At 42.6% G+C, this 26,666-nt stretch overlaps 1 protein-coding gene across 1 annotated transcript; it reads right to left on the reverse strand.

Moving 5' to 3' along the window:
* Window positions 1-833: 833 nt before the first annotated feature.
* Window positions 834-5,420, reverse strand: GOLGA7B (golgin A7 family member B). Its single transcript, XM_036736531.1, has 5 exons — window positions 5,367-5,420; window positions 4,099-4,266; window positions 2,447-2,599; window positions 2,165-2,266; window positions 834-944 (listed from the first exon to the last, which is right to left on the reverse strand). The coding sequence occupies exons 1-5, from the start codon at window positions 5,418-5,420 to the stop codon at window positions 834-836; spliced, it is 588 nt and encodes a 195-aa protein (XP_036592426.1).
* Between the last annotated feature and the right edge of the window lie 21,246 nt (window positions 5,421-26,666).

Genomic DNA, 26,666 nt, shown 5'->3' on the forward strand with positions numbered 1-26,666 from the left:
CAGAGTACCTCCCCCTGCCCACTTTGCTAAGGAGAAGGAAGCAAAAGTCAGGGAGATTCTCAGTCCTAGAAAGACAAGCAGTCCTGGAGAAGACACTGGGACTTGTCCTTCCTGCCCTGCTGGGGACTGGCCTGGAGAAGTCACCCAGTGACTTCCATCTCCCCAGATTCCTATAAGAAGGTGGTTCACAGATAGGAGGACAGCATTAGAAAGCAAGGGAGGAGATAGATTATGGGGAAGACACTAGAGTGAGGAGGGCAGGCAAGAGAACATAGGAGGGTTATTTGCATGGCCAACCCATCACATTTGGCAGGGAAAGCAGTGGGACTCTGGGAACAGAGATCCAGTGGTTTGGGTCCTCTAAACTAAGGAATCATGCAGGGTAAGGGATTGTCCAGGTTTCCTAACCTCTGCTCAGCTCGGGCATGGAAGATCCCCTCTGGGGGATTTCTAAGAGAGCAGTGACTGGAAGGAAAGTAGCAGGAGAGATACTCTGAGGGAAAGAGCCCCCTAACTGTACCCCTGATATGGGACTCCTCCCTAGCAGGAGTGGTCCCCAGGGAACAAAGAGGAATCACGCCCAGGAAGGGGTGCATCTGGAGGGGGACAACTCCTTCTGTGAGGACACCTGAGCAGTAAGGAGTAGTCCCCTGCCCATCAGGGACCCCTGGAGGTCAGCAGGACCAGCCACCCCATTCCCTCCCCACCCCACCCCCACTGGAGTGGCAGGTAGAGAGGGCGACTCAGAAGCGGGTGCTCTGGTAGCGTAGCCTACGAAGATCTGAGAGGCCCTCATCCCGGCAGTACAGCTCCCTGCAGGGACTCTCGGCCAGTCACCGGCCCCCTGCCCCACCTCCCCCTCCACTGCTGCTGCCGCTGCTGCTGGAGCTGCCGCTGCTCGCGCTGCCACTGCTGCAACGGTCCTCATAGATGGAGATCTCGATCTAGGAAGGGGGCAAGTGAAGGAAGAGAGGCGTCCTCATCTGGCACTTACGGCAGGTGGTCTTTCTGGGAGCATGCACTTAGCATAGGTGGATCCCAGCTCATGGACACACCTCCCACGTGTGAGCCTTTGTCATCTTCCCATGATACCCATCTCCCCTGGATAAGGAACACAGAGTAGTAGGATGGGGGGGAATCCTGCAAAAACCACCCAAGGGAGATGATGGGGAAGGAACTGGAGGCACAACACTGTCCCTAAAGCCATCGGTCAGTGAGGACTCCCTGAGGAGCTACTCAGACCCTCACTTCAGACATCAGATATTACTCAGCAGTCATCAGCTGGCCAACAATCCTAAGCGGCTCTTACTGCCAAGAGCTGCTCTAACTTCATAGAATCACGCATAGACATAGGGCTAGAAGGGACCTTGAAGGACATCAAGCCCTTTGTTTTATAAATGAGGAAACAGGTCTAGAAAATTTAATGACTTTCACCAAACACCCTCCCCACCCCCACCCCACTGGGCCATCTTGCCGTGTGATGCAGCGCTCTGTGAACTACACCTCTCACACCCCTGATCCCTAGGGCAGTATAACTATCGAACTTTGGCATTCTCTCCCTGGGATTGAGTCGTCATGTAGGTGACTCATCCAGACCAGATCTGCTCTACCAACACATGAATTCGAGCTGGCTTCCACCTCTTGCCTTGCATGCAATCAAATCAATACAACCACTGCTTCTACGGACCCAGTCTTGAAGCCAGAGAGACCTGAGCTCATATTCCTGCCTCTAATACACACTAGTAGGGGCAGCTAGGTGCAGTGGATAAATCACCAGCCCTGGAGTCAGGAGGACCTGAGTTCAAATTTGACTTCAGACACTTACTAGCTCTGTGACCCTGGGCAAGTCACTTAACCTCATTGCCTCAAAAAAAATACATATTGATAACATCTTAGTGCTTTTGGCAGTTCTCTAAGAACATAAGTTGCTGCAAAAATGATGAATTTCGGTGGAAGAGAGGGAGTTTTCTCTTTCCTGTCCCCTATGGATCAATTCATTATCCTTCTTACTTCCCAGACCAAACCTCCTTTCCCTGGCCCCCAATCCAGCACTGCTTCCACACTACCTGCTCTCCATCCATCCATCACGCACTTAGAGATATGGATGTCTGCCCATTGTCCAACCCATCCACCCCAGACCCAACAAGTCGATCAGAAAGGATACAACTCTCATTCCTCGTTCCACAGGGTCAGTGAGAAGGAGACCCCGGGGAGCAAAGATCTTCTCATTCTGTTCTTGGATATAGCGGGAAATCTTCTTGAGGACCTGCAGAGAGGGCATTAGTTGGTGATGGGGGCAGTCAAGGGGACACACAATAACATATGTACAATAGGAAGAGGAAACAGGAATAGAGAGCTTGAGCAGGGCAGGGAGGGTAGCACAGGATGAAGAAGGATAAGGGGTGTTTGTGGCTGAGGGTAAGGCTGGGTCTGGGGTGGGAGCCACCTTCTCATAATGGGTCTCCATGCAGAGGAAGATAAAATACGCCGTGGCACAGGCCAGACAACCCTCTAGGTAGGAGCTGCCTCCAATTTTTTCAGCCTCCGCATAGAAGTTGTTGAGAGTCTTCACAGTCTCCTCAAACAGCTGCCGCTCAATCTGGAGGAAGAACAAGATTGAAGGCCTAATTTAAGGTTCCAGAGATTACAGACTATAATGGAGGGCTGGCAAAGAGGAGAGAGGTACATCAGGATTCAATAGGGTGTGTGTATCTTATATGTGTGTGGCCCACATATAGGGAAAGAAGTGTAAATGAGATATTTCCTGCAGTCACAGATACAGGAGGGCTTTATGCATGGGCCTTCAATTGCTTCGAGAAAGTGGGATGAGATGCTCTATTTACCTGTCAAGGGAGGGCTGGAATGTCTTTTCCTAGAGGTAGCTAGGTAAGAAACTCCCAGGCTTTGAATGGTTGAGATGCTGTCTGACCAGATGGCAAGGGGGACAGCCTGGGACCTGCCTTGCAGGTAGTTTTCACAAATCATTAGGCTGCAGAATTTCCATTGGCCCCACCCACATTTCCCCAGGGCTCCCTCCAAGCCACCCCCACAAGCTGCCAGGGCTTCCCTGATCACTAAGCTCAGAGACCACAGATGTCTGTCTGCCTGAAGCCAAAGCTCTCCAAGGGGGAGGTAAGTAGCTGTGAGACTCCCAGTTTCTGCCTAAGACAATTGGATGAGAAAAAAAGTAAAGAAAGTGCCATCATTTCTACAATGTGATCTCTGCCCTTTATACTGTTCTGTTCTCCAGGGTTAAATGACTCCCAAAGGCATGCATTTGCCTGCTGGCTAGCCCAGGGGCAAGGAATGGCTGGCATTTTTCTAGAAGGTTGGTCAAGGACAGGAAGCAATGAAGGCAACTCTGGACCATGATATAAATAGTCTCTAGGTCTTCCCACTGGCCTAACATCCAAATCTTCCTGGCCTGATAAATAGAAGTAGTGTGATGTTGCTATTCCATAGGACAGAACTAAGGTGGTGGAAACTGGGTGATCCAGAACCAATGCCAAACCAAGTTGGGCCATCACCACATTTCCTTACAGGCCTTAGCCTAGCTCCCTAAAATTGGAGTTCAAGAGTCAGCCTACATGGGCCATGGACATGTTCAAGGGTCTCTAATTTCTGAGGTTGCCTCCTGTCTACTATCTAGTTCTTGTATATACAGCTAAGTCCCAGTTAGTGTGGATAATTAATCTAGGTGCAGTGGTCACATTATTCAAATTTTCATTTCATATTTCTAGTAATGGATTGGAACCAACGACCACAATTTATATATAACTTCAAATAATGCCATTTGAATAATTCAACTGCTTTGCAAGATTCATTATTTGCCCTAACCAGGACCTAGTTTTACATAGTTTTGAGTACTGTCTCCCTCATTAGAATGTGAGTTCCTTGAGGGTAAGGATTGTCTTCTGCCTTTCTGTATAACCCCAACACTTAGCACACTGTCCAGCACACAGTAGGTGCTTAATAAATGCTTGCTGACTAACTGCCGACTAATTCAGACCTGGTTTCCATAGTGCATGGGAACTTTCCCATAAGTAGTTTGACTGTGACTTGGACCAAGCACCAAGACTGGAGACAAGAATTCCTTACCCGGCTGTCCAGCTCAGGGGGGAATTTGGTCTGGAACTGGCAAATGGTCCCATCGCTGTAATCTCTCTGGACAAAGACTTTGGTGGCCAATGAGGCGCTGCGCCGGAGCTCCTGCAGATTGTGACCCTCCAGAGACACAACGAATTCAATCAGCAAACATGGTTTCTGCTATGTGCAAGCGGGGCAGGAGTGTGGAGAAAAAGAGGAATAAGACACAGTCCCTACCCACAAGGAGCTTACAATCTAATAGAGGGGAGGAGACATGTACACAAGTATCGATGACACAAAATGCTTCACTTCTAGAGCAAAATGGATGCTAATCGATACTACAGCCTGGAGCTGCCTTCCCCTCTACAGCTTCGTATGCATCTCGTGATATGCCTATTTCCTCTGTATATGTTATCTTCCCCATTGGAATGTAAGCTCCTCGAGGGAAGGGACTGTTTTTACTTTGGCCTGTGTGTACCATTGTATAACATTGCCTGGCACATGGCAAGGACTTGATAAATGTTTGTTGATTGATCAATTGACCACCCCCTAATAAATGGACTTTGTAAGTTAATGTGACCCCAAAAAATTCTTCACCTGTCGACCAAACTTCTAGCACTAAACCTATATGGATTTCCCTAAACTAATCCTTAGCCATCAGATGCATATGGTCCATAGCTAGCTCCATGGTAGAATCCTTACCAACTCGGCAGTATTCCAAAAGCATTCAAGACCTTGGGTGACCCCCATACCCTAATGAGGCAACAAAGAAGGATTTTAGTGTTAAAATGCTTTCACACTAAGCACATAAAAGGGTTCCAAAGTGCTGAGAGAAATCAGAGGAGATATATATGTATATGTATATATACATATATATATACATATATATGTATGTATGTGTATACACATACATATATGCATGGTGGCATCAAAGAATAAGAAGAATTTTAACAATCAATAGAGAAAGAGGAAGAAATTTCTTTAGAAAATGAAAAACATAGACCAAAGCAGAACCAAAATAAGTGAAAGTAAAAACAGAAAAGTCACAGAACCAGCTGCAGGCCTGGACTCTGATAAAAGGGATGAGTCATCAAGATGGTCAGCACACATTCCTCATTTTTCTTAGGATAGTTGCCTGCCCTGTACGGCCTAAGCAACTAAGAAACTAGAGCTTTCTTTCACAATCCAAAAGACTGCAGCTGCTCAGGTCTCATGATGGCCCTCTGCCTTTCCCAACTACTTTGAGCCAAGAGAAAGCATGGTAGTGATATTGGACCTACCCACCGTCGGCTCTGGGCAGGAATGGGCAGCAAAGCCCAGTAAAGGGGTGCCATTGCCAGGGCAAACATGTGACATATGTTCCCAGCAACTCGGTGCAGTAGAACCAGGAGAACATTTGACTGGGTGTCAAGAGATCTGGGACCTAATATTGACTCTGCCACTCTGTGTTCTTGGGAAAGCCATGTCATTTCTCCAGGCCTCATTTCCTCACCTATAAAATGAAAGAATTGAGCTAGATTTTCTTTCCCAGATCTAATATTATGGCTTTATCATTTAAGCTGGGAACCACAAAGGATGTGTTTCAGGACCCCAGACTCAATATTCAGCTCTTCTGCTGCCAATTTTATATAACTTTAGCCAAGTGCCAACCTCCAAAAAGAGGATTAGGTGGTCTCTAAGATCCCCTCTTGTTCTAACACCTACACTCTACAAGGGAAGGAGTAGGTCCGTCAGTATTGAGGAAAACTGTGGGTGAGGTGAGAACAGGAGTACAGAGGTGATTTGCAGTTTGTCTGTGGTATAGGATTTTAAGTGGATGTACTCCAGAATTCTCAGAACTTCAGTTTCATAAAGAAGAACTCACACTCACTTCCTTCACTACTGGCTACCCATTTGATAGAACATAAACTTTGAGTTGGAAAAGTCCTGAAAAAAATTGAACTTGAGGGTGGAGACAAGATGATGGAGTGCAGGCAGCAAGCCAGCTGAATTCTCCCAACATTCCCCTCTAAAGGACTTTATTATAACTCTTCAAATCAAATTTTGGAGCAGCAGAGCCAGCAAAAGGTCAAAGTAAGACATTTTTCCAGCCTAAAAATATTTAAAAGGTCAGCCTTTGGAGGTGGCTTTGGAGGTGGCTACAATGGTGGCAGTGGCAGCTTCAGGAGTTCTTACCCCAGAGATGGTAAGAGGGTAGGATAACTAATCAGAAAGAGATGACAGAAAAGGATGCAGCTGGTGTTTCTTGGGAACTGTATTACACATACTTAGTTCTAGATTGCAGTTCCAGGGTAAAGATGAGCATGAGCTAGGGGAACAGAGGCCCTGCTGCATAAAGACCAGACCAAAGACCACAAGAACAGTGACCACACTTCTCCCCAGATCACACCACCTTGGAAGGACCAAAAGCTTGCCGACTCCCAGAGTTATCTCTAAAAACAGCAGCACAAAAAAAAGCCTGAAACTTGGGACAGTGCCTCCACCCTCTGGTGAGCAGAGCTCAACTTTAATTTAAAGTTTAAAGTCAAGAAATAGGCTAGAAGAATGAGCAAACAAAAAAGCAAAACAACCATGAAAGAATGAGCAAACAACCAAAAAACAACCATAAAAAGCTATTACCATGGCAGGGAAGACTAAGACATAAAGTCAGAAGAAGATAACACTGTGAAAACAGCTACTCAAAAAAAGCCTCAAAGAAAAATAGTAATTGGACTCAAGCCCAACAATAATTCCTGGAAGAGTTAAAGAAAAAGATTAGAGTGGTAAAGGAAAAATTGGGGGGAAAATGAGTCATACAGGAAAATTGTGGGAGGGGAAAAGAATTAACAGCTTGGTAAAAGAGACACAAAAAATACTGAAGAAAATAACACCTTAAGTGAAATTTCTTAATGACCCCATATCAGAAAAAGAAATTGAGCAGGCCATCAACAAACTCCCTAGGAAAAAATCTCCAGAGCCAGATGGTTTTACATGTGAATTCTATCAAACATTTAAAGAACAACTAATTCCAATACTTTGTAGACTATTTGGGAAAATAGGTAAAGAAGGAGTCCTACCAAATTCTTTTTATGACACAAATATGGTACTAATACCCAAACCAGGTAGAGTTAAAACAGAGAAAGAAAATTATAGACCAATTTCTCTAATGAATATTGATGCAAAAATTTTAAATAAAATATTAGCAAAAAGATTGCAGCAACTCATTACAAGAATAATACACTATGACCAGGTGGATTTATTCCAGGAATGCAAGGCTGGTTCAATATTAGGAAAACTATTAGCATAATTGACCATATCAACAACAAAACTAGCAGAAACCATATGATCATCTCAATAGACACAGAAAAAGCCTTTGACAAAGTACAACACCCATTCCTATTAAAAACACTAGAAAGCATAGGAATAAGTGGAACCTTCCTCAAAATTATAAATAGCATCTACCTAAAACCATCAACAAGCATTATTTGTAATGGGGATAAACTAGATGCATTCCCAATAAGATCAGGGGTGAAACAAGGATGTCCATTATCACCCCTATTATTCAATTTGGTACGAGAAACATTAGCTGTAGCAATAAGAGAAGAAAAAGAAATTGAAGGAATTAGAATAGGAAAAGAAGAAACTAAATTATCACTTTTTGCAGATGATATGATGATTTATCTAGAGAATCCTAGAGAATCAAGTAAAAAACTACTTGAAATAATAAACAACTTTAGCAAAGTTGCAGGATATAAAATAAACCCACATAAATCCTCAGCATTCCTATACATTACTGACAAAGCCCAACAGCAAGAGATAGAAAGAGAAATTCCATTCAAAGTTACTGAAGGCACTATAAAATATTTGGGAGTCTATTTGCCAAGACAAACCCAGGGCCTATATGAACATAACTATGAAACACTTTTCACGCGAATAAAATCAGATCTAAATAAATGGAGAAATATCAGTTGCTCATGGTTAGGCCGAGCTAATATAATAAAAATGACAATTCTACCTAAATTAATCTATCTATTCAGTGCCATACCAATCGAACTACCAAAAAATTTTTTTACTGAGCTGGACAAAATAATAACAAAATTCATTTAGAAAAACAAGAGGTCTAGAGTATCTAGGATATTAATAAAAAGACATGCTAGAGATGGTGGCTTAGCCACACCAGATATTAAACTGTACTACACAGCAGCAGTCATCAAAACTGCCTGGTACTGGTTAAGAAACAGGGGTGTGGATCAGTGGAATAGGATAGGTACACAAGTAGGTGAAATCAACAAGTTTAGCAATCTACTCTTTGATAAACCCAAAGAGGCCAGTTTCTGGGCTAATAATTCACTATTTCACAAAAACTGTTGGGAAAATTGGAAAATGGTAGGGCAAAAACTGGGCATAGACCAATATCTTACACCATATACCAAAATAAAGTCAAAAATGGGTTCATGATTTAGGAGTAAAAGTTGATACTCTAAGTAATTTGGGAAAGCAAGGAATAGTTTACTTATCAGATTTGTGGAAAAGTAAAGAATTCATGACCCAACAAGAGATAGAGAGCATTACAAAATGCAAAATGGATAATTTTGATTATGTCAAATTGAAATGTTTTTGTACAAAAAAAGCCAATGCAACAAGAATTAGGAGGGAAGCAGAAAATTAGGAGAAAATCTTTGCAACTAGTATCTCTGATAAAGGCCTCATCTCTAAAATATACAGGGAGCTGAGCCAAATATATAGGAATACAAGCCATTCCCCAATTGAGAAATGGTCAAAGGATATGAACAGGCAGTTTTCAGAGGAAGAAATTAAAGCTATCTACAGGCATATGGAAAAATGCTCTGGATCGCTGCTGATTAGAGAAATGCAAATCAAAACAACTCTTAGATACCACATCTCTCCTGTCAGATTGGCTAAAATAACAAATCAGGAGAATGATAAATGCTGGAAAGGATGTGGGGAAATTGGAACATTGTTGCATTGCTGGTGGAGTTGTGAGCTGATCCAGCCATTTTGGAGGGCGGTTTGGAACTATGCCCAAAGGGCTATAGAAATGTTCATACCCTTTGACCCAGCAATACCACTTCTAGGGTTGTATCCCAAAGAAATCACGCAAGCGGGAAAAGGACCCATATGTACAAGAATATTTATAGCAGCTCTCTTTGTGGTAGCCAAGAATTGGAAATCAAAGGGATGCCCATCAATTGGGGAATGGCTGAACAAGCTGTGGTATATGAAGGTGATGGAATACTATTGTGCCATAAGAAATGGGGATGATGCAGACTTCATAACAACCTGGAAAAACCTACACGACATAATGCTGAGTGAGTGGAGCAGAGCCAGGAGAACGTTGTGTACAGCCACAGATATATGGATTCCGTGAGGACCAACCCTGACATACTGCGCTTTTCTCAGCAACCTAAGGGGCAAGGACAACTCCAGGGGACTCATGATGGAGAATGCTATCTTCATCGAGACAAAGAACTGCTAAGTTTGAATACAGACTGAGGCACACTACATGCTCGCCTTTTCTGCTTCTCTTTTGTTTTTGTTTTTGGGTTTTTTTTTTTTGGTTCTGTTTCTTCTTTCTCATGATTCATTCCATTGGTCAAAATTCTTCTCCACGACTTGACTAGTGCATAAATTAATTCAATGCGAAGTTATACATGACAGTTATATGAGCCTTCATGCCGTCTTGGGGAGGGAGGGGGGAGGGAGGGGAGAAAAACTGGAACTCAAAACTATGTAGAACCGTGTGTGGTAAACTAAAAATAAATAAAGAAATTTAAAAAAAAAATAAAAAAAATAAATTTGACCTACTAGTAAAAAAAATAAGAACAAAAATTTGCTGAGGAAAGAACTCCTCAAAAAGTAAAATCGGCCAAATAGAAAAAGAGGTGCAAAAGCTCACTGAAGAAAATGATTCCTTAAAAAGCAGAATTGGGTAACTGAAAGCTAAACAAACAAAGTCAAAAGAATGAAAAGTAGACTAAAATGTGAAATGTATCATTGGAAAAACAACTGACCTGAAAAATAGATTCAGGAGTGATAATTTAAGAATTATTGGACTACCTGGAAGCCATGGTCAAAAAAATAGTATAGATGTTCTATTTCAAGAAATTACCAAATAAAGCTCCCCTAACACATTAGAGACAGAGAATAAAATAGAAATGGAAAGAATCCACTGATTGCCTCCTGAAAGAGATCCCCAAATGAAAACTCTCAGCAATATTACAGCCAAATTTCAGAGCTTCCAGGTCAAGGAGAAGATACTTCAAGCAACCAGAAGGAAACAATTAAAATATTGTTAAGCCATAGTCAGAACAACACAAACTTTAGCAATTTCCACATTAAAGGATCAGAGGGCTTGGAATAAGATATTCCAGAAGACAAAGGAGATAGGCTTACAACCAAGAATAACCTGACCAACAAAACTGAGTTTAATCCCTCAGGGGGAAAATGGATATTTAATGAAATAGAGGACTTTGAAGCATTCCTGATGAAAAGATCAGAGCTGAATAGAAAACTTGACATTTAAACACAAAACTCAAAAGAAGCATAAAAAGGTAAACATGAAAGAGTAATCATAAGGGACTTAATAAAGGTAAACTGTTTACATTCCTATATGGAAAGGTAATCCATGTAACTCCTAAGAACTTTATCATTATTATGGAAGTTAAAAGGAATCTACATAAACAGAGGGCATGGGTGTGAGTCAATTATGTTGAGATGATCTCAAAAAAATGAAGGGGTGAGAAAAAGGGATGCACTTGGATGAGGCAGGAGGGAGAGGTAGAATGAGGAAATTTTCTCATATAAAAGAGGCAAAAAAGAGCTTTTATAATGGAGCGGGAATGGGGGGAGTGACAGGCAATATCTGAACCTCACTCACATTGGAATTGGTTCAAAGAAGGAAAAATATATACACACAGTTGGGTATAGAAATCTATTCAATAGGGAAATAGGAGGGGGATAGGATGAGAGATTGGAGGAGGGGGGATAATAAAAGTGAAGTGGATTAAGGGAGGCAGTGATCAGAAGCAAAAGAGAGAGAGAAGGATAAACAGAAGAAAATGAGATTGAGAAAAATAGACAGTAATCAACTGTGAATGTGAATGGGTTGAGCTCACCCACAAAACAGAAGTAGATAGTAGAATGGATTAGAAACCAGAATCCAATGATATGTTATTTACAAGAGACATACTTGAAACCAAAAGACACACACAGGGATAAAATAAAGGGCTAGAGCAGAATCTATTATGCTTCAGCTGAAGTTAAAAAAGGCAGGGGTAGCAAAAGACTAAGTAAAAGCAAAAATTGACCTAATTAAAAGAGATAATCTGAGAAACCACATTTTGCTAAAAAGGTACCATATCAAAAGATTTCAAGGGTACATTTCTCTGACAAAGACCTCCTCAAACATATAGGAAACTAAGTCAAATTTGTACAAATGAGAGCCATTCCCCAATTGATAAATGGTCAAAGAATATGAACCAACAGTTTTCAGAATAAATCAAAGCTATGTATAGACATAGAAAAAAATGTTCTAAATCACTATTGATTAGGAAATGCACATTTAAAAAACTCCAAGGTACTATCTCACACCTATCAAAAATGATAAATGTTGGAAGGGATGAGGGAAAATAGATACACTAAGAAACTGTTGGTGGAGCTGTGAATTAGTATAATCATTCAGAAGAACAATTTGGAACTATGCCCAAAGAGTTACAAAACTGTGCATCCTTTGACCCAGCAATAACACAACTAGGTCTATACCCCAAAGAGATCAAAGAAAAAGAATAAGGACCTATGTGTCCAAAAATATTCATATCAGCTCCTTTTGTGGTGGCAAGAAATTGAGGGGATAATCATCGATTGGGAAATGGCAGAACAAGTTCTGGCATATGATTATGATGGTGTACTACTGTGTTATAAGAAATGATGAGTGAGTAGTTTCAGGAAAAAAAACAGATGGCAAGATCCATATGAATTGATGAAAAGTAAAGTGAGAAGAGCCAGGGAATCATTGTGCACAGTAAGAGCAACGTTATAATGATGACCAACTGCAAAAGACTTGGCTATTCTGATCAATGGTATGATCCAAGACAATTCCAAGGATTCATGATGAAAAAAATGCTATCCACCTCCAGAGGGAGAACTGATGAACTCTACATGCAAATTTAAGCAGTTTTTTTTGCTTTTTTTTTGCTATATGGCTAATATGGAAATATGTTTTGCGTGATTTCACATGTATAATTGATTTCGTTTGGCTTAGCTTCTAAATGGTTGGGGAGGGGTGGGAGGGAGGGAAAACTATTCAGAATTCAAAATTTAAAAAGAAAAGAATATTAAAAATCAAATAATAAAATTTTAAAAGAAAGAAATTGAGTTGAGCAGTAGGAATTTTTTTTAAAAAAAAAGGAAATAATTGTAGTCAATGTATTCATTTTTAAAATGTGAAAATAAAATTCAGAGATGTTAAGTGACTTGCTATGGACACACAGCCAGTAAGTAGGAGAGACAGAACTAGAATCCAGGGCTTCTAGTTCTAAAGCCTCTATATAATACTGGGAAAACTAAAGACAGCAGAAATGTTCATTGAGTGAAATCCAAATAAAAGTATGACCCACCACTATGGGTTTTGTACCAGAGGCATACTAGAAAGACCCCCACTATAAACCTAAGGAGAACTCCTCACTCAGGAGGACTTGTTGGCAAATGAGTTGCTGATGGAAGCCTTTCCTAAGTGCAAGCATATCTTGCTTTATGTAAAAGATTTTTCCCCAAAGTGTGGTGATTTTTTTGTTGTTGTTGCAAAGTAAGTTGTATTTTAAATTCATTAGGGGAGCTTTCTATTTAAGGAATCGTAGCAGCTTGAATAAAAAAATTGTGGTATAAATAATCACCTCTAAATTTGTCTGCCTCACAAATTTTGATGATGGGGGGTGGTATTTTGAAATTTCTTAAGGAAAGTTATGCCTCAATGTTAAACTCAAACTCAAACTCATCAGGGGTCATTGGATTCAGCCATCAAACGACACATTTGTCCATTGAACAAGTCAATATATGTGCACACACTCTGCACATGCTTTCTGCTCTATGTTGTAAAGACTCATCTGCGTGGGTCCATATATAGGCTCACATGCTAAAAGGCAGGGTGGTTCCTCCCATAGGCTCACACCCAGCTGAACTCACAGGAAAAACTAGAAGCTCTCTTCCAGGACCTTCATAAGGCTCAGCTTATGTTTATATAATCTTTTCACACATATTGTCCAAACACCACCATAGGAGGCAGGAAATGCCATTATCACCATTTTATAGCTGAGGAAACCAAGGCTCAGTGACATACTCACCAACAATCACAAAGCTAGTATCAGGAATGGGATTTGAACCCATGTCTCCTGGGTCCAAGCCCAAGGCTCTTCTGCCACACCACTCTCACCATTAAAATTAAGGAGGTGGATCAGCTGGTTTCCAGAATCAGCTGTTTTTCTAACTCTAATTTCACCTCCAGCTCTAACATTCTATGATTTATGAATCACCTTATAGTCAAGGTGCCTTTGGAACTTCAATAACTATGCCACTTTGAATGGGCTACAAGAAAGACCTGCTTTATACTAAATTGTACTCTATAGTAAATAGTGCTATGATATGGTTATTAATAACTCCATTTTGTAGATTTGAGAGACTGAGGCACCAAAGTGGAAAGCAATTCCCCCAAATCGCTGTGGCAAGGGTGAGAACCTAGGAGGTTTGGCAACCAGCCATCTGTTTGATAGCCCTGTACAGCATGCTGGGTCCTGCAGAATGCAAGGCATTGCACCATAGGGAGGGAAAGATCAAAGGAGAGCTGATCTCATTGTGAGAGTGGGTAATGGGCAAACTAAAGTGTGGGGCTCCTGCATGTAGGTATAAGAGGAAAAGTAAGAGAGTGGGTGGTCCACACCCACAGGAAGTACTTTCCCCAACTATCACCTAATGGACATCTCATCCTGATGGTGGTAGACTTGGTCTTCATTCTTAAGCTATGTGGCCTCCTCCTTTCCACAGAAGTGAGATCTGGACTTGTCTAAGTTATAGAGGTAGCACAGTTGAGTAGAAAGAGTATTGAATAGCCAGTCAGGAGACCTGGGAACCACTCTTCCAATTGTCTATTCAAGGATATTCCTGGGATCTTTTCTAGAAAGAAATTTAGCTCACTTCATGTTTCCTTCTGATATTGCCCTTCAAAAGCCCACTTCCCCTCCTTTCAGGGCTCTCCCTTGAGTCAGGTAGCAGCTGAGTAAGGACAAGACCATCAGGCATTTTATTAGGAGGAAATGGAAAATCAGTGACAAGAGCTATTGGCACCAATTTCCGAGCTGCAGTGTGACTGGGAGGAGGGAGACAGCCCTGAGAATGGATGCTGCAGGTCACATCCCAGGACTCTCACGACCTGCAAAGGAAGACTAGTGCCCAGACAGTGGGGGTGGGAATTAGAATCACTGAGTATCCAAAAGCCCAGCCTGCCCTAAGGACAGGACCAACTAACCTGAGCCAGAACCCTCAGCTCTATTAAGGAACTGACCAATTGAATAGAATTTTTTTTTATATAAACAGAAGAATCCTAGGTATTGAGTAGAATAAGGAGCATGAATGTTCCTTAAAGTAGATAAGACCCATCTCCATGAACCCTCACCTCCCACAATTTCAATCCTGGGGAAGTAAAATGGGGAAATGAGTTCAAAGCACAGTGGGATTGGATGACCTTAGTTCTTACAGTTTGTGAATCTTTTCTATAGGGAGAAATCAAAGCAGAAGAAAGTTAAAAAGTCTCACAAGTTGTAAGGAGGTGTGAGGAGTTACTATTAAAATTCTATCTGGTGCCAGTAATTAAGGATTGTCCCACCTGGTAACATTGGTTTTAGCCCAGGCCCCCAGGGGATGAATTGGTCAATCAACAAACACCTACTAAGTGCCAGGCATCAGGGATACAAATACAAAGAATGAAAAAAGTCCTGCTCTCAATGAGTTTACAATAGAGGAGATAAGAGTTTAAGACAAATAAATAAGTTAAATGTTGTATTCTTCCACACTCTCATAGAAAGTAAGCTTCTTGAGGGCATAAATTTTCTTTTTGCTTTTGTATCCCCAACATAGTGCTTCCCACTTAGTAGGAACTCAATAAATTCTTGCTGAATTAAATTGAATTGGAAATTTCCACCCTTCAAGGTAAAATGGAGACAACAGCTTGAGGTAGGTGGGTCTTTGGTCAGCCTAGTGTTAAGATCACGGAGGCAGTGACCAGCTCTGATTCCTCGCTCATCAGAAGTTACCCTGTCCTACTAAACCTCAGTCTTTTTATTCCCCTAGCCAATTTCTCTTTGGGCTTTCTCTTTGGCTCTGTATCATTCGGTAGAGTTTGCCATTAGAATAAGAAAATCAAGCCCTCCTGCTCAGGCACTACTTTCTGGTGTTGAGGATCCCCCTAGAAAAAGCACCTAGTGGTTCTTTCTCAGATAGACTGAACTCCTTGCCCCGGCTGGCCCTTTGCCTTTGCAAGCAGCCAAGAGCTTCCAAAACCCCTGAACCTTGTTCTGCAGTGATGACTACAGAGGAATAATAATAACAGTAATGCTCAGTGCTGTCATCAGAGATGCATAGCAGCTTTTCATACTGATTAATTCAAAAGCTTCTCCCTTCTGGAAGGGCAAACTGAAGTGAGGAGGGAAAGAAAGCAAGGGATTCATCACAAAGCCAAGAAGAAAACCCAGGAGTCCTGGTTCCTAGAGAGGCCACAAGGATATTTTAGAGTGACTTTTGGCAATACCGCTGACCTGCTGTGTGACCACCTGTACAAAATATTTTCTTTCTTTAGACAGAAGTATTCCCATATGTAAGGGGGAGTGACTCAGAGATGTCCCCTCTCTCACATAAGGGTGAGTATTGGCTGACACCCATAAAGCCAGAAGTATTCATTGAAAACACTAAAACTAAGCGCTCAGGGGTTGCACCAAGACTGTCCTTACTGAGAGGTTACCTTGACACAAGCTTCAAATGCTTGTGGGCTGACATTTTCCTATTTCACTCTACCTCAAGGGTCTTCCCTGGGGGACCACAGTGCTGTCTGTAGAGGGCAAGGGGATAAAGAGCTTCACTGAGGAGAAGTAGGTTCCAGAGACTACAATTTCATGTAAGGGCAAGAAGGGAGGATAAGTGTATAGAAAAGTAGCTGAGACCAAAAGCTTTCTTGATTGGAAGAAATGAAACAATTTCGTTCTCCACCTGAGGATGTCCTCTCACACTTCCATCCTCAGAAGGAATTAGAAGCATCAGGGGACACAGACTGGAGTCCTTGGTGTTGCATGCTTTGGGTTTAGTGTTGCAAGCTTTAGGCTTGGGGCCCTGGCCGAATGCACCAGTGCCTCCACCCCACCCCCAACATTTACATCCCATTCCTTCTCCTGAATCCCTGTATGTACACACACACACACACACACACATACACACACACACACACACACACACACACACACACCTCTTCTAGGCATTCATCCTGATGACTAGGAAGGCAGCTTAGAGTCTGTCCCTCTGGTGGGAAAGAAAGCTGAGCCAGAGCTGCTAGAGAAGAAAAACAGCTGCCCCTTTGCCAACAAGTGGCAGCGGAGTCTTCAGGGCTCTCTGAAGGTTTGAGGACCGGTGTTGGCAAGGAAGGCTGAGCCAGGGAGTGAGGGGCTTCCTGCCTCAAGGCGGGGCAACTCACTCCCACCCCTTCCTGTTCCCCCACTTCCCTTCAGTGCAAGCCCTTCCCTCTTTCCTCCTCCCATCAAGGCTGCTCCAAGCCTGTTTTAGGTCTTCGCGTGCAGCTTGCTTCTTGTTCCTAGCCGCAAGGAGTAGCGGCGGGGCCCGCAGGGCGCTTCTCACTTACCTCGGTGGCCATATTCAGCGCGGGCGGGCTGCTCGGAGGCGGCGGTGGGAGCAATGGGGTTGGGTGGGAGGCGCTGTCCTCGGTGCTGAACGAGGAGCTGCGGGGCCAGGGCCCTAAGCGGGCAGGGGGTGCCGTGTGCTGCGACGTGGTTTATAAAGCTCGGGGCCGAGGAGGAGCAGCGCTGTCCTCGGTGCTGGGACAATGATCTTCAAGAGGCCGGGCCCGGCTGCAGGCTCAGCTCTGCACTGGGAGCTCTCTGCTCCCGCTGCCTCTGCAGTCAAGAGGCTCGGTTTAGCGTTGGCGGTGGCAGCCGAGGCAGGAGGAGGGGCCTGACGGAGGAGCCAGGCGGGCGGGGGGTGGGGGGTGTGGGGAGCCGTGTCCCCCAGACTCAGTTGCCTACCAAGGAGCCCCGCCCTAGGGGAGAGGGCTCAGCCCCGCCCAATTCCCGAGTCCCCGCCTCTCCAGCCCTTCCCCCACCCAGAGCCCCGGAGTGGAACACTACACAAGCTACGGCTTCCCCTCGGGGCTCCCCTACTCTAAGAAGTCCTGGAAGGGAGTCCCCGAGGGCTATGTAAGCAAAGAAGCTGAGGATGCCGGACTTGGAACCTCCCACCCTGAGGCTTGGGAGGTTTGGCTCAGCCCACTTCCTTTACCTTTCAAGCTCCTTGACATCTCTCCTCCCCCAGCCTGGGTTTGTCTTTCATCTTTTTCACTATCTTTTCCCTCTTTTTAATAATAGCTTGCATTCGAATATGCTATCATTTGTAACTATAAATAACCTCATACAGGGTTTGGTTTTCACATAAAATACCTCTTCTAAGCTTCACAACAACCCCATGAGGTAAGTAGTATTGTTCCCATTTTACAGAAGGGACTACTGATCCAAAGAGAGATTAAAGTAACTTGTCTGAAGTCTCACAGCCAATAAATGGAAGCCCTAAGACCAGATTCCTGGTGTTACATTTCCGAGTCCCAAACTATGTATCTTCTTTCTCTGCTGCCCCCCCTCAACTTTTCCACTTTTGTCTGTATTCTTATCTTTCCTCCTTCCTTTGTGTGACTCGAACACTAGGAACTAATGGAGAACAATATTGACTGCAGAAAACAGCAATTCTTCCCTTACCAACGCACAGTTTTCCATTGGAGCTTTAGAAATGTCAGGCAGCAGGGTATTGTGGATAGAATAGAGAACCGGCCTCAGAAGCAGGAAGATCAAGGTTCAAATCCCACCTCTGACACTAGCTGTGTGACCCTGGGCAAATCACTTAACCTCTCAACACTTTAGGCAACTAAGACCATAGGTTGCAATGCAGATGCTGACCTGCACTGGCAAAGGACTTTCCTCATCTGGAAATGAAATCACAGGTTCAGTCCCTATCCCTATCTAGAAGCAGAGCTTCTTTTCTCTAGGAGTCTTTGCCTGACAGAATCTCCAAGTTGATGGAAGTGAATGAAGATAGAAAGCCCAGAAGTCATGTCTATTCCAACCTGTACCTGAACAGAAATCCTCTCTACAACATCTAAGTTAATGTAATCAAAAGATCACTGGATTCACAGTCAGAAGCCCTGGGTTCAGACCACTGACCCTGTAATTTGCTACATGTGGGATCATTCATCCTGGGTTTGTTTCTTCACCTGTAAAATGAGAGGGCCTCTCCCTACCTTCCATCTCTTGTCAGGTGTGGCATGGGTTGCCAAACCAGTTTTACTTGCCTTCTGTAACTAAGACTAGGCCTCCTGGGATAAAGTAAATTCATTGTAGTTTTTACATTAAATACCTGAGAACACCAGCAACCACCGCTAGTAGACATTTCCCATTTTGGACATCACACTTTCCCATGGATGGCCCATTTCTATTTACACAGAGATAGACAGGCAATGCCAACACACAGGAGCTTGTGGTAAATAAATAAAGGCACTTAGAGTCTCAAAGTGGAACCTGTGTTTCATCTCACCCTGATGCATACTTCCTACTAGCCATAGGAGCAGCACCTAAATGGCAATAGTCTTTCAGAGAAATTTCTAACATCAAATAATCACAGGATATTAGATCTTTAAGGGACCAAGAGACTATCTAGTCCAAACTTATTTTATAGATAAGCAAATTGAAGACCAGAAAGAGGGAACTGACTAGCCCACTATCATACATCTAGTTGGTAGCAAATGTCTCTTATCCTTATCCCCAGGAGACAAATTGGGGAACATAGAGAGGAATAGGCAGGAGAGTTCAGGCTCTTATTCCCATTTTATAGACAGAAAAACTGAAGCATATGAAGGGCAAGAACTTGGTGTCTAGGAACAAATGGAAAATGATCTGATTCTGTGAATGTGGAGTTGGAGGTGGTAGAAATAAATAAATAACTTCTTGGTGTCTGAAGTGAATATAAAGGATATGAACTTTACCCAACCTTTTCCAGCTCAATTTTGATCATACCAACTGTGCCATGTATTTGAGCTGGAAACAAAACAGTCTGGTGGGCAAATCATAAGACTTATTAAATGCCATGGGCTCCATTCCCACTCCCTAAGAAGGTACAATGATCCCTTCTATTACAGCTCATCCTCAAGCTGGGCCAAGATGTTTAATAAGCTGAGGTCTTTAACAAGCTCTACTCATAAAAAAAATTCTTGATGAACATCAACACTCAGAGGTGTCCAAGTGGGGTCAGTTAAGGGGTGTAAGCAACATGGAGGATGGAGGAAATAGAACAGTAGAGAATTTTAAATTGCGCTACCTTCTACATGTGACAGGATGGGATGGGATGTTCTCAGACTCTTGATAATTTAGAATTCAGTGCTTGGAGCAGAAAGAACTTTGAGATTTAATCTGACCAAAGAGTATTATTACCCAACTGCTTTGGGAAAATCCAGACCTGTGCAAAGGTCTAGCTCTTTGATGTTTTTGTCATAAATTAATGAGTTAACTCACAAAATGACATCAAAGAAGATCCACTAACTAATTCGCTGTTATCATCCTCCAATCTGCAGCTGAATTGGAAATTCTCCAAAGAAAAGACTGCATCCAGGGAAAAACACACACGGTGAAAGATTTGGAAATCATGATCTCTGGAAAGAGATAAGAGAAAATTAACTCCCCCAGCCAGGAGAGGAGATGGAAACAGCTGAAAAAACCTCCAGGGAACGAGCTAACTGCAAAGGTGACCAGGAGATTGTCTGTGAATAGGTCTAGAAGAACATAAACAAGTGTGTGGGTGTTTAAGAGGGGAAATGTAGTATGCAAAGCCTGAAATGATGCAATTGGACAGTGACCTGAGATTGTTTTCAAGGTGAATGCAGAAAAGGATTTGGCTAGGGTGGGGGGGATGCACATCTGGATATTCTCCTTTTTTAAAAACAATACTTCTGCCAGGGTTTTCCTAAGCTACCAAGGGGGTATGGTATAAATATATCACATAGGAATATGTAAACTAGGATCCACTCTCTGGAGCCCCAAACACAAGAAAGAAGCAACTAGAGAGAGGCTGTGACGTTTGTAAAGCCCTCAGACAAATGAATGGATCTGAACTGCCCAGTGAAATGAACACTGACTAAAGGACTATAAACAATGGAGAGCAATAAATGCAGGAAGCTGGGCAGGGAGGAGGTGGCTGAGGGCGGGGGCGGTTTCCAGGGTACGTGCTTCATCAGCTTCCATAATGGTGGTACTGGGGAATATGTGAGTGAAATGCACAGAAGACACCAGATTAAGAGGAACCTCAAACACCAGGAAGAAATTAGGGAACTTTTAGTTCTAATGTGTCACCTGTTGTAATGACTAGTCACAATGCTGGAAGACTGGTGGCTTACAAATAACAAAGACAATAATAATAACTCACATTTGGATAGTACCTCCCAGTTTATAAATCATGTAGTATATTCTGTCTCATCTGATTCTCCCAAAAACCCCTTTGAAATAGGTAATGCAAATGTTATCATCCTTATGTGAAGCCTCCTGGCATCCCTGAAAACTCAGCTGTTTCCTGAGCTGCATCTTAAGGAAGAGGGTTCTATTATACTGAGGTAAGAATGAAATGTGTTCCAGGTATGGGGGAATGTCTGGTGTGGGAGATGGTCACTGCAAAGGCTTGGAGGTAGGAAATGGAGTGTTGTATGTGAGGAACAAAGAGAAGGCCAGTTTGGTTGAATCACAGAGTGTGGAGAGGCAGAGTCATGTCCAATGAGGCTAAAACATAGGTTGAGACCAGGTTGTATAGAGAGAGCTTTAAAAGCTAAACAGAGATAATACATGGCTATTAAGAGAAGCTGGACTATGTTTATTGAGGACAGCCTAGGCATGTCTCTTGCCACTACTGGCAATGGCATCCTGCCATGGAACAGCCACAGTCTATTCCTGACTTGGTGTAGGACTTCCTACATTCCTTTCTCCTGATAGAATGGAGAAAGGAGCACAAAGAATCCAAGAATGATTGGATATTGATGGCAGGGATCTGTTAAAAGAAAGCTAACAAGACCTATTTAGAATAAATAAATGCAATGGAGACTCTTAGAAGTCATCATCAGTGACTTAGCACCTATGAGTAGCACACACAAAAATACCCCGCAATTCTGGACCACAAGAAGTTATGCTCTGTCTCAGTGATACTCAGATGATTTTGGTCCAAAGACCTCTTTGTCGAGGCAAAACTGAGTCATTTTATCTGTGTAATAGTGAGAGAGGAACAAGATGATTTTAAGGTCCCTTCCCATTCCCTTCAGAACCTTAAGAAAAAAACATGGTAGATACCACCTGTTAGGCCAAGGCAGATCTGCTCCTAGAGATAAGCAAGAGAGGAAGGAACTCCTGACAAATGTCAGGGACCTGGAGCCTGACCTCCTCCTTCTACACAAGGGCAACATATAAAACCATTCAAAAAGGAATAAAAAGTATATACCTTTTGACCCAGCAATACCACTACTGGGCCTAAATCCCAAAGAAATCATAGGAAGAGGAAGAGGTCCAAACTTAAAAAAAAACATGTGTAGCAACACAACAACAATTACTCAAAGATCTGAAAATTAAAAGGGTGCCCATCAAGCAGGGGAATGTATGAATAAATTATGGCATATGGATGTAATAGAAAATTACTATACCATAAGAAAGGGAAATTTCAGAGAAACCATGCAAGACTTGAAAGAACCGATGCAGTATGAAATGAGCAGAACCAAGAGAATAACTTATACAATGGATGAGAAAGTGTAAAATCAGACAACTTTGAAATACTCTGATAGATTCAATGACCAAACATGATTCCATAGGACTAAAGATGAACTATGCTGCCCATCTTGTGACCAAGGGGTGATAGACTCAAGACTCACAATGAGTCAACCATTTTTAGACATAGGCAATATGGAAATTTGTTTTGTTTGACTATGCATATTTGCTACATGGGTATTGTTTTACTCTTTTTTTCTTTTCAGTTGGGATAAAAATGGGAGGGGGAGAAAAAAGTGTGTTAATTGAAAAAACAAAATAATTTTTTTAAATGTTAAATATAAAAGGACTTTTCCTGCCCTGCCTCCCCACAAGCCTCTAGTATTTCCCCCTCCATACACACATGAGGAAATATGGGATAGAGGACCAGACTACAACCACTAAGTAGCCCTTTTCTTATTTTCCTTCCTTCTATTTAAGTCCTTTACCTTGGGTGGGTTATGGGTCACACAGTCTACAGAGGTTACCTAAGATTTCTGTATATTGGAGGCACTCCCAAAACCCAATATTACTAATCCTACCTTATCTTACAAAATACGATATATGTTTCCTAGCAGTTTCCCTGAGGACTGTAAGAATTAGAGAGATAATGATCCCAAGACACTTCAACTTCCATCACTTTGGGAAGGGATGATATGGAGAACCATCTGGGAAATTCTCCCATTGAGTTTCCCAAGCAGACCCCAGTACCATAAGGTTTAGAACTGGCAATCACTTAGCCTAATATTCTTTTTTACATTTGAAGAAATAGAGGCTCAGAGATATTAAGACCACGTAACTTCTAACTATATAATAGAAAAAGTATCGGATATGGAAGAAAGCAAGCAAAGAAAAGAATTTCCCACTATTGGGAAGGGAGGAAAGCATTTATTAAGTACCCACCATGTGCCAGGCCCTTTGCTAAGTGATTTACAACTACATCATTTGATCCTCACAATGACCCGGGGAGGTAGGTGTCATTATTATCCCCATTTAACAGTCGAGTAAACAGGCAGACAGAAGTTAAGTGACTTGCCCAGGGTCACACAGCTAGGAAGTGTCTGAGGCCAGACTTGGAGTTAGAACTTTCTGACTGGCTCTCGGCCCAGAGCTCTATCGATCAATCAACAAGGATTCCTTGAGTACTTACTGTGTGCTGGGGAAACAGGTACTTGCAACAAGTATCTTACATTCTAATGGGAGAGACAAGTGCATATAAAATGTATAGTAAATATGATAATGATAAAAATAGCTAGGATTTATAAGGTACTTTAACATTTGCAAAAAACACTTTCGTACATTATCTCATTTGATCCTCACAACCCTCTAAGGCAAGGGCTATTATTATCTCCATTCTACCGATGAGGAAACCGACGTAGACGGCGGTTAAGTGACTTTCCCAAGATCACACAGCTAATAAATGTCTGAGGCAGCATTTGAACTCAGGTCTTCCTCATTATAAGTCTAGTACTCAATCCATTGCACCTTTTGGCTATGTAATATAAAGACATATACATATATACATACATGTACATGTATATATATGTACATATATACATGTACATGTATGTATATATATGTACATATATATATATATATACACATATAGGGGCAGCTAAGTGACACACTAGATAGAGCACAGGGCCTGGAATCTTCCTGGATATCTTCCTGAGTTCAAATCTTACCTCAGTTTCTTCATCTGTCAAATGAGCCGGAGAAGGAAATGGCAAACGACTCCAGTGTCTCTGTCAGGAAAATCCCAAATGGGGTTACAAAGAGTTGAGATATGTCCATATACATGTTTGATTTATTTTTATATACAAGGTATTTAATACAAGAGGGAAAATGCCAGCAGTTAGAGGAATCTGGAAAGGAGAGTATCTGAGCTTCATCTTAAAGAGGGACTTTATGCAGCCAGAGGCTAGGAAGGGGATGCATTACTGGGTTGCCTTCAACAAATTACTTAAATTCAAGCTCTCAGTTTTCTCATCTGCAAAATGAGAGAGTCTGCCTGCTCATTCCTAATGCCTGATCTGCCCCTGTCTGGCTCTAAATCCTTTGATCCTAAGTAAGAGAACTAGGATTCCAGTCTGGATGCTCTGACTCTAAATCTAGGGTTCTTACCCCAAACTTTGTGATCTGCTCTTTCCCAGGTGTAGCTGAGCCTCAAGAAGAAGGCACTTAGAGGCAAGGATTCTCCTACTAGACACACTGGGGTAACTGGGTGGAGAGAAGAGGCGGCTCCTAAGCAGGAACAATCTTCCTTGGCCTAAATCTGGAAGCCCCGGAATTGGAATGTTTGTAGGAAAGGAAATCTTTCCAATTCAACAATTATTCCCCAAGCGCCTGTAATGAGTTGGTTCTGTAGGGGAGAAGGGCAGGAGGGGCACCAAGAAGGTCAAGGAGACAAAGGCATCAAGGAGACAAGGTGGTTAGGGCAGCACTAAAGTTGCATACCAGAATCCAGCCTATCCAGTTAGGGAGTCAGCTAAAGTAGAAAGAATTGAAAGACTGTAGGTCTATGATGGCAAATAATGAGCTTAAGTGAATTTTGGGGCATAGAAGGAAGAGATAACAGGAAAGACAACTGGGGTGAGACAGTCAGAGAACCTAGTCTGAGAACTTGGAACTGGATATCAAGGTCAAGGTGGTTGATACCCTGCAGATGCAAAGAAAGGGAGGAAATGTTGCTCCACATAGATGATGCTTCCATCCCCCACCACCATGCTTTTGACCCTCATGCCTGGAAATGCGACCCCTCCTTACCTCTACCACTCCAAACCCCTGGTTTCTTTCAAGAGGAAGCTTAATTACTTTCTTCTAAATGAAGCTTTCCTAACACTCCTAACTAGTAATGCCTACTCTACCCAAACTACCTTGTGTTCTTTGTCTATATTGTTGTTTAGTCATTTTTCAGTTGTGTCCAACTCTTTGTGACCCGATTTGGGGTTTTCTTGGCCAAGATTTTGAAAAGGTTTGCCATTTCCTTCTCCAGCTCATTTTACAGGTGAGGAAACTGAAGCAAACAGGGGTAAGTTACTTGCCCAGGATCACAGTCAATCTACTGTACCATCTAGTACAGTATGTGTATATATAAATTTACACATGTATACATAGACAATTATTCCCCCATTAGCATACAAGCTCCTCTAAGGCAGGAACTTTTGTCTTTTTATTAGTATCATTTAGCATGGCACCTGGCCTAATAAATGCTTCTTGGTCAAACTGGAATAAGGGTATCAGATGGATCACCCAAATAGACACTGAAGGCTGCTGAGGATGATCAAGTCCCAACTCCAACATTTATTTTGTGTTTACAAATGAATCAGTTTACAGCTCTAAGCCTTAGTTTTCTCTGTAAAATGGGTATGATAGTACCTATAGTACCTATTTCAAATGCTTGTTGTAAGGATCCAATGAGATAACGGGCAGTGCAATATACAGCTCAGCCATTATCATCATCATTATCATTATGGGTAAAGAGGGGGGAAAATTGACTCAAGTACTGATGTCATCCATAAAGTGAAAGTGGGTCTTGGAGGCGGGGAAGGGGGCAGTAGATATCAGCCATCATTTGGAGAGGAAGGCATAAAGATAAGACCTGGTCTTCAAAGCAAAGAAGAAGAAAGAGTAATAGTGATGCATCAAGGGTCTGGAAAAGGCACCAAGGGTCAGCTCAAAGAGCAGACCCTACTGAGTAGGGGAGAAAGAAGAGGAGTGGTAGAAGGTAAGACCTTGAGGAGGAGGACAGCTGAGGTTTTGATGCTTTCTGGGTGAAAGTCAGATTTTGTTAAGGTGAAGAGACAAAAAGAAACCATGTTCCATGGAGGCAGAGTAGAGGGAAATTCTAGCAGAGAACTTGGATAAAATTGCAAACAGGGGCCAAGTAGTTGTGAAAGTGCAAGTACAGATAGAGTGAGATTTACATGTATATTGAAATAGGTCTTTTCTGAATATGATGGGTAAAGATAACTGAGATGAAAGTAGTGAGTTGGAAGGGAGAGTAGGGGTATATGTTAGTAGCAGGGGGAGGGGGACGAAGGATCTTGTTTCTAGAACTGGAGAGGGTGAAGAAGACAGGATGCGGATACTGGGATACGCAGGCAGACACACACAAATATAAACAAGCTGCCTATGCACACACGCCCTGGAGCACTTCTGTGGAGACCTTTCTGGCCTCCAAGGGGGAGAGATCCAGCCCCATGTCTATGAGGCACTTTTTAGCTCCTGGGATTAAGAGAGTTGAGAAATTCCAGATGGCACTGTTATTGTAGCCGGTGCTTTCGCTGTGACCAAGCTGCGAGTAGCCCATCCCTGCTAGCCTGCTCTAATGGGATCTTCCCTAACTGCCGAATTAAGTTCTTGGCAACCACAGTGCCAGCAAGATACCCTTAAATGGGAGGAAATTCAGCGATGAAAAACTGAAACAATACAGGAGCCAGGGAAATGGGACAATTATAAAAGATGAAAAGAACCGTACACATCCAGAGCTTAGGG

The sequence above is a fragment of the Trichosurus vulpecula genome, chromosome 8, assembly GCF_011100635.1.
Source record: "Trichosurus vulpecula isolate mTriVul1 chromosome 8, mTriVul1.pri, whole genome shotgun sequence".
NCBI lineage: Eukaryota > Metazoa > Chordata > Mammalia > Diprotodontia > Phalangeridae > Trichosurus > Trichosurus vulpecula.

Coding starts and splice junctions, on each gene's coding strand:
- GOLGA7B (XM_036736531.1), bottom strand. CDS start 5,420: ATGGCACCCCTTTACTGGGCTTTGCTGCCCATTCCTGCCCAGAGCCGA. Junction 4,267..5,366: donor CTGCCCAGAGCCGACGGTGG/GTAGGTCCAATA, acceptor GCTTGCACATAG/CAGAAACCATGTTTGCTGAT. Junction 2,267..2,446: donor TGGAGACCCATTATGAGAAG/GTGGCTCCCACC, acceptor CCCTCTCTGCAG/GTCCTCAAGAAGATTTCCCG.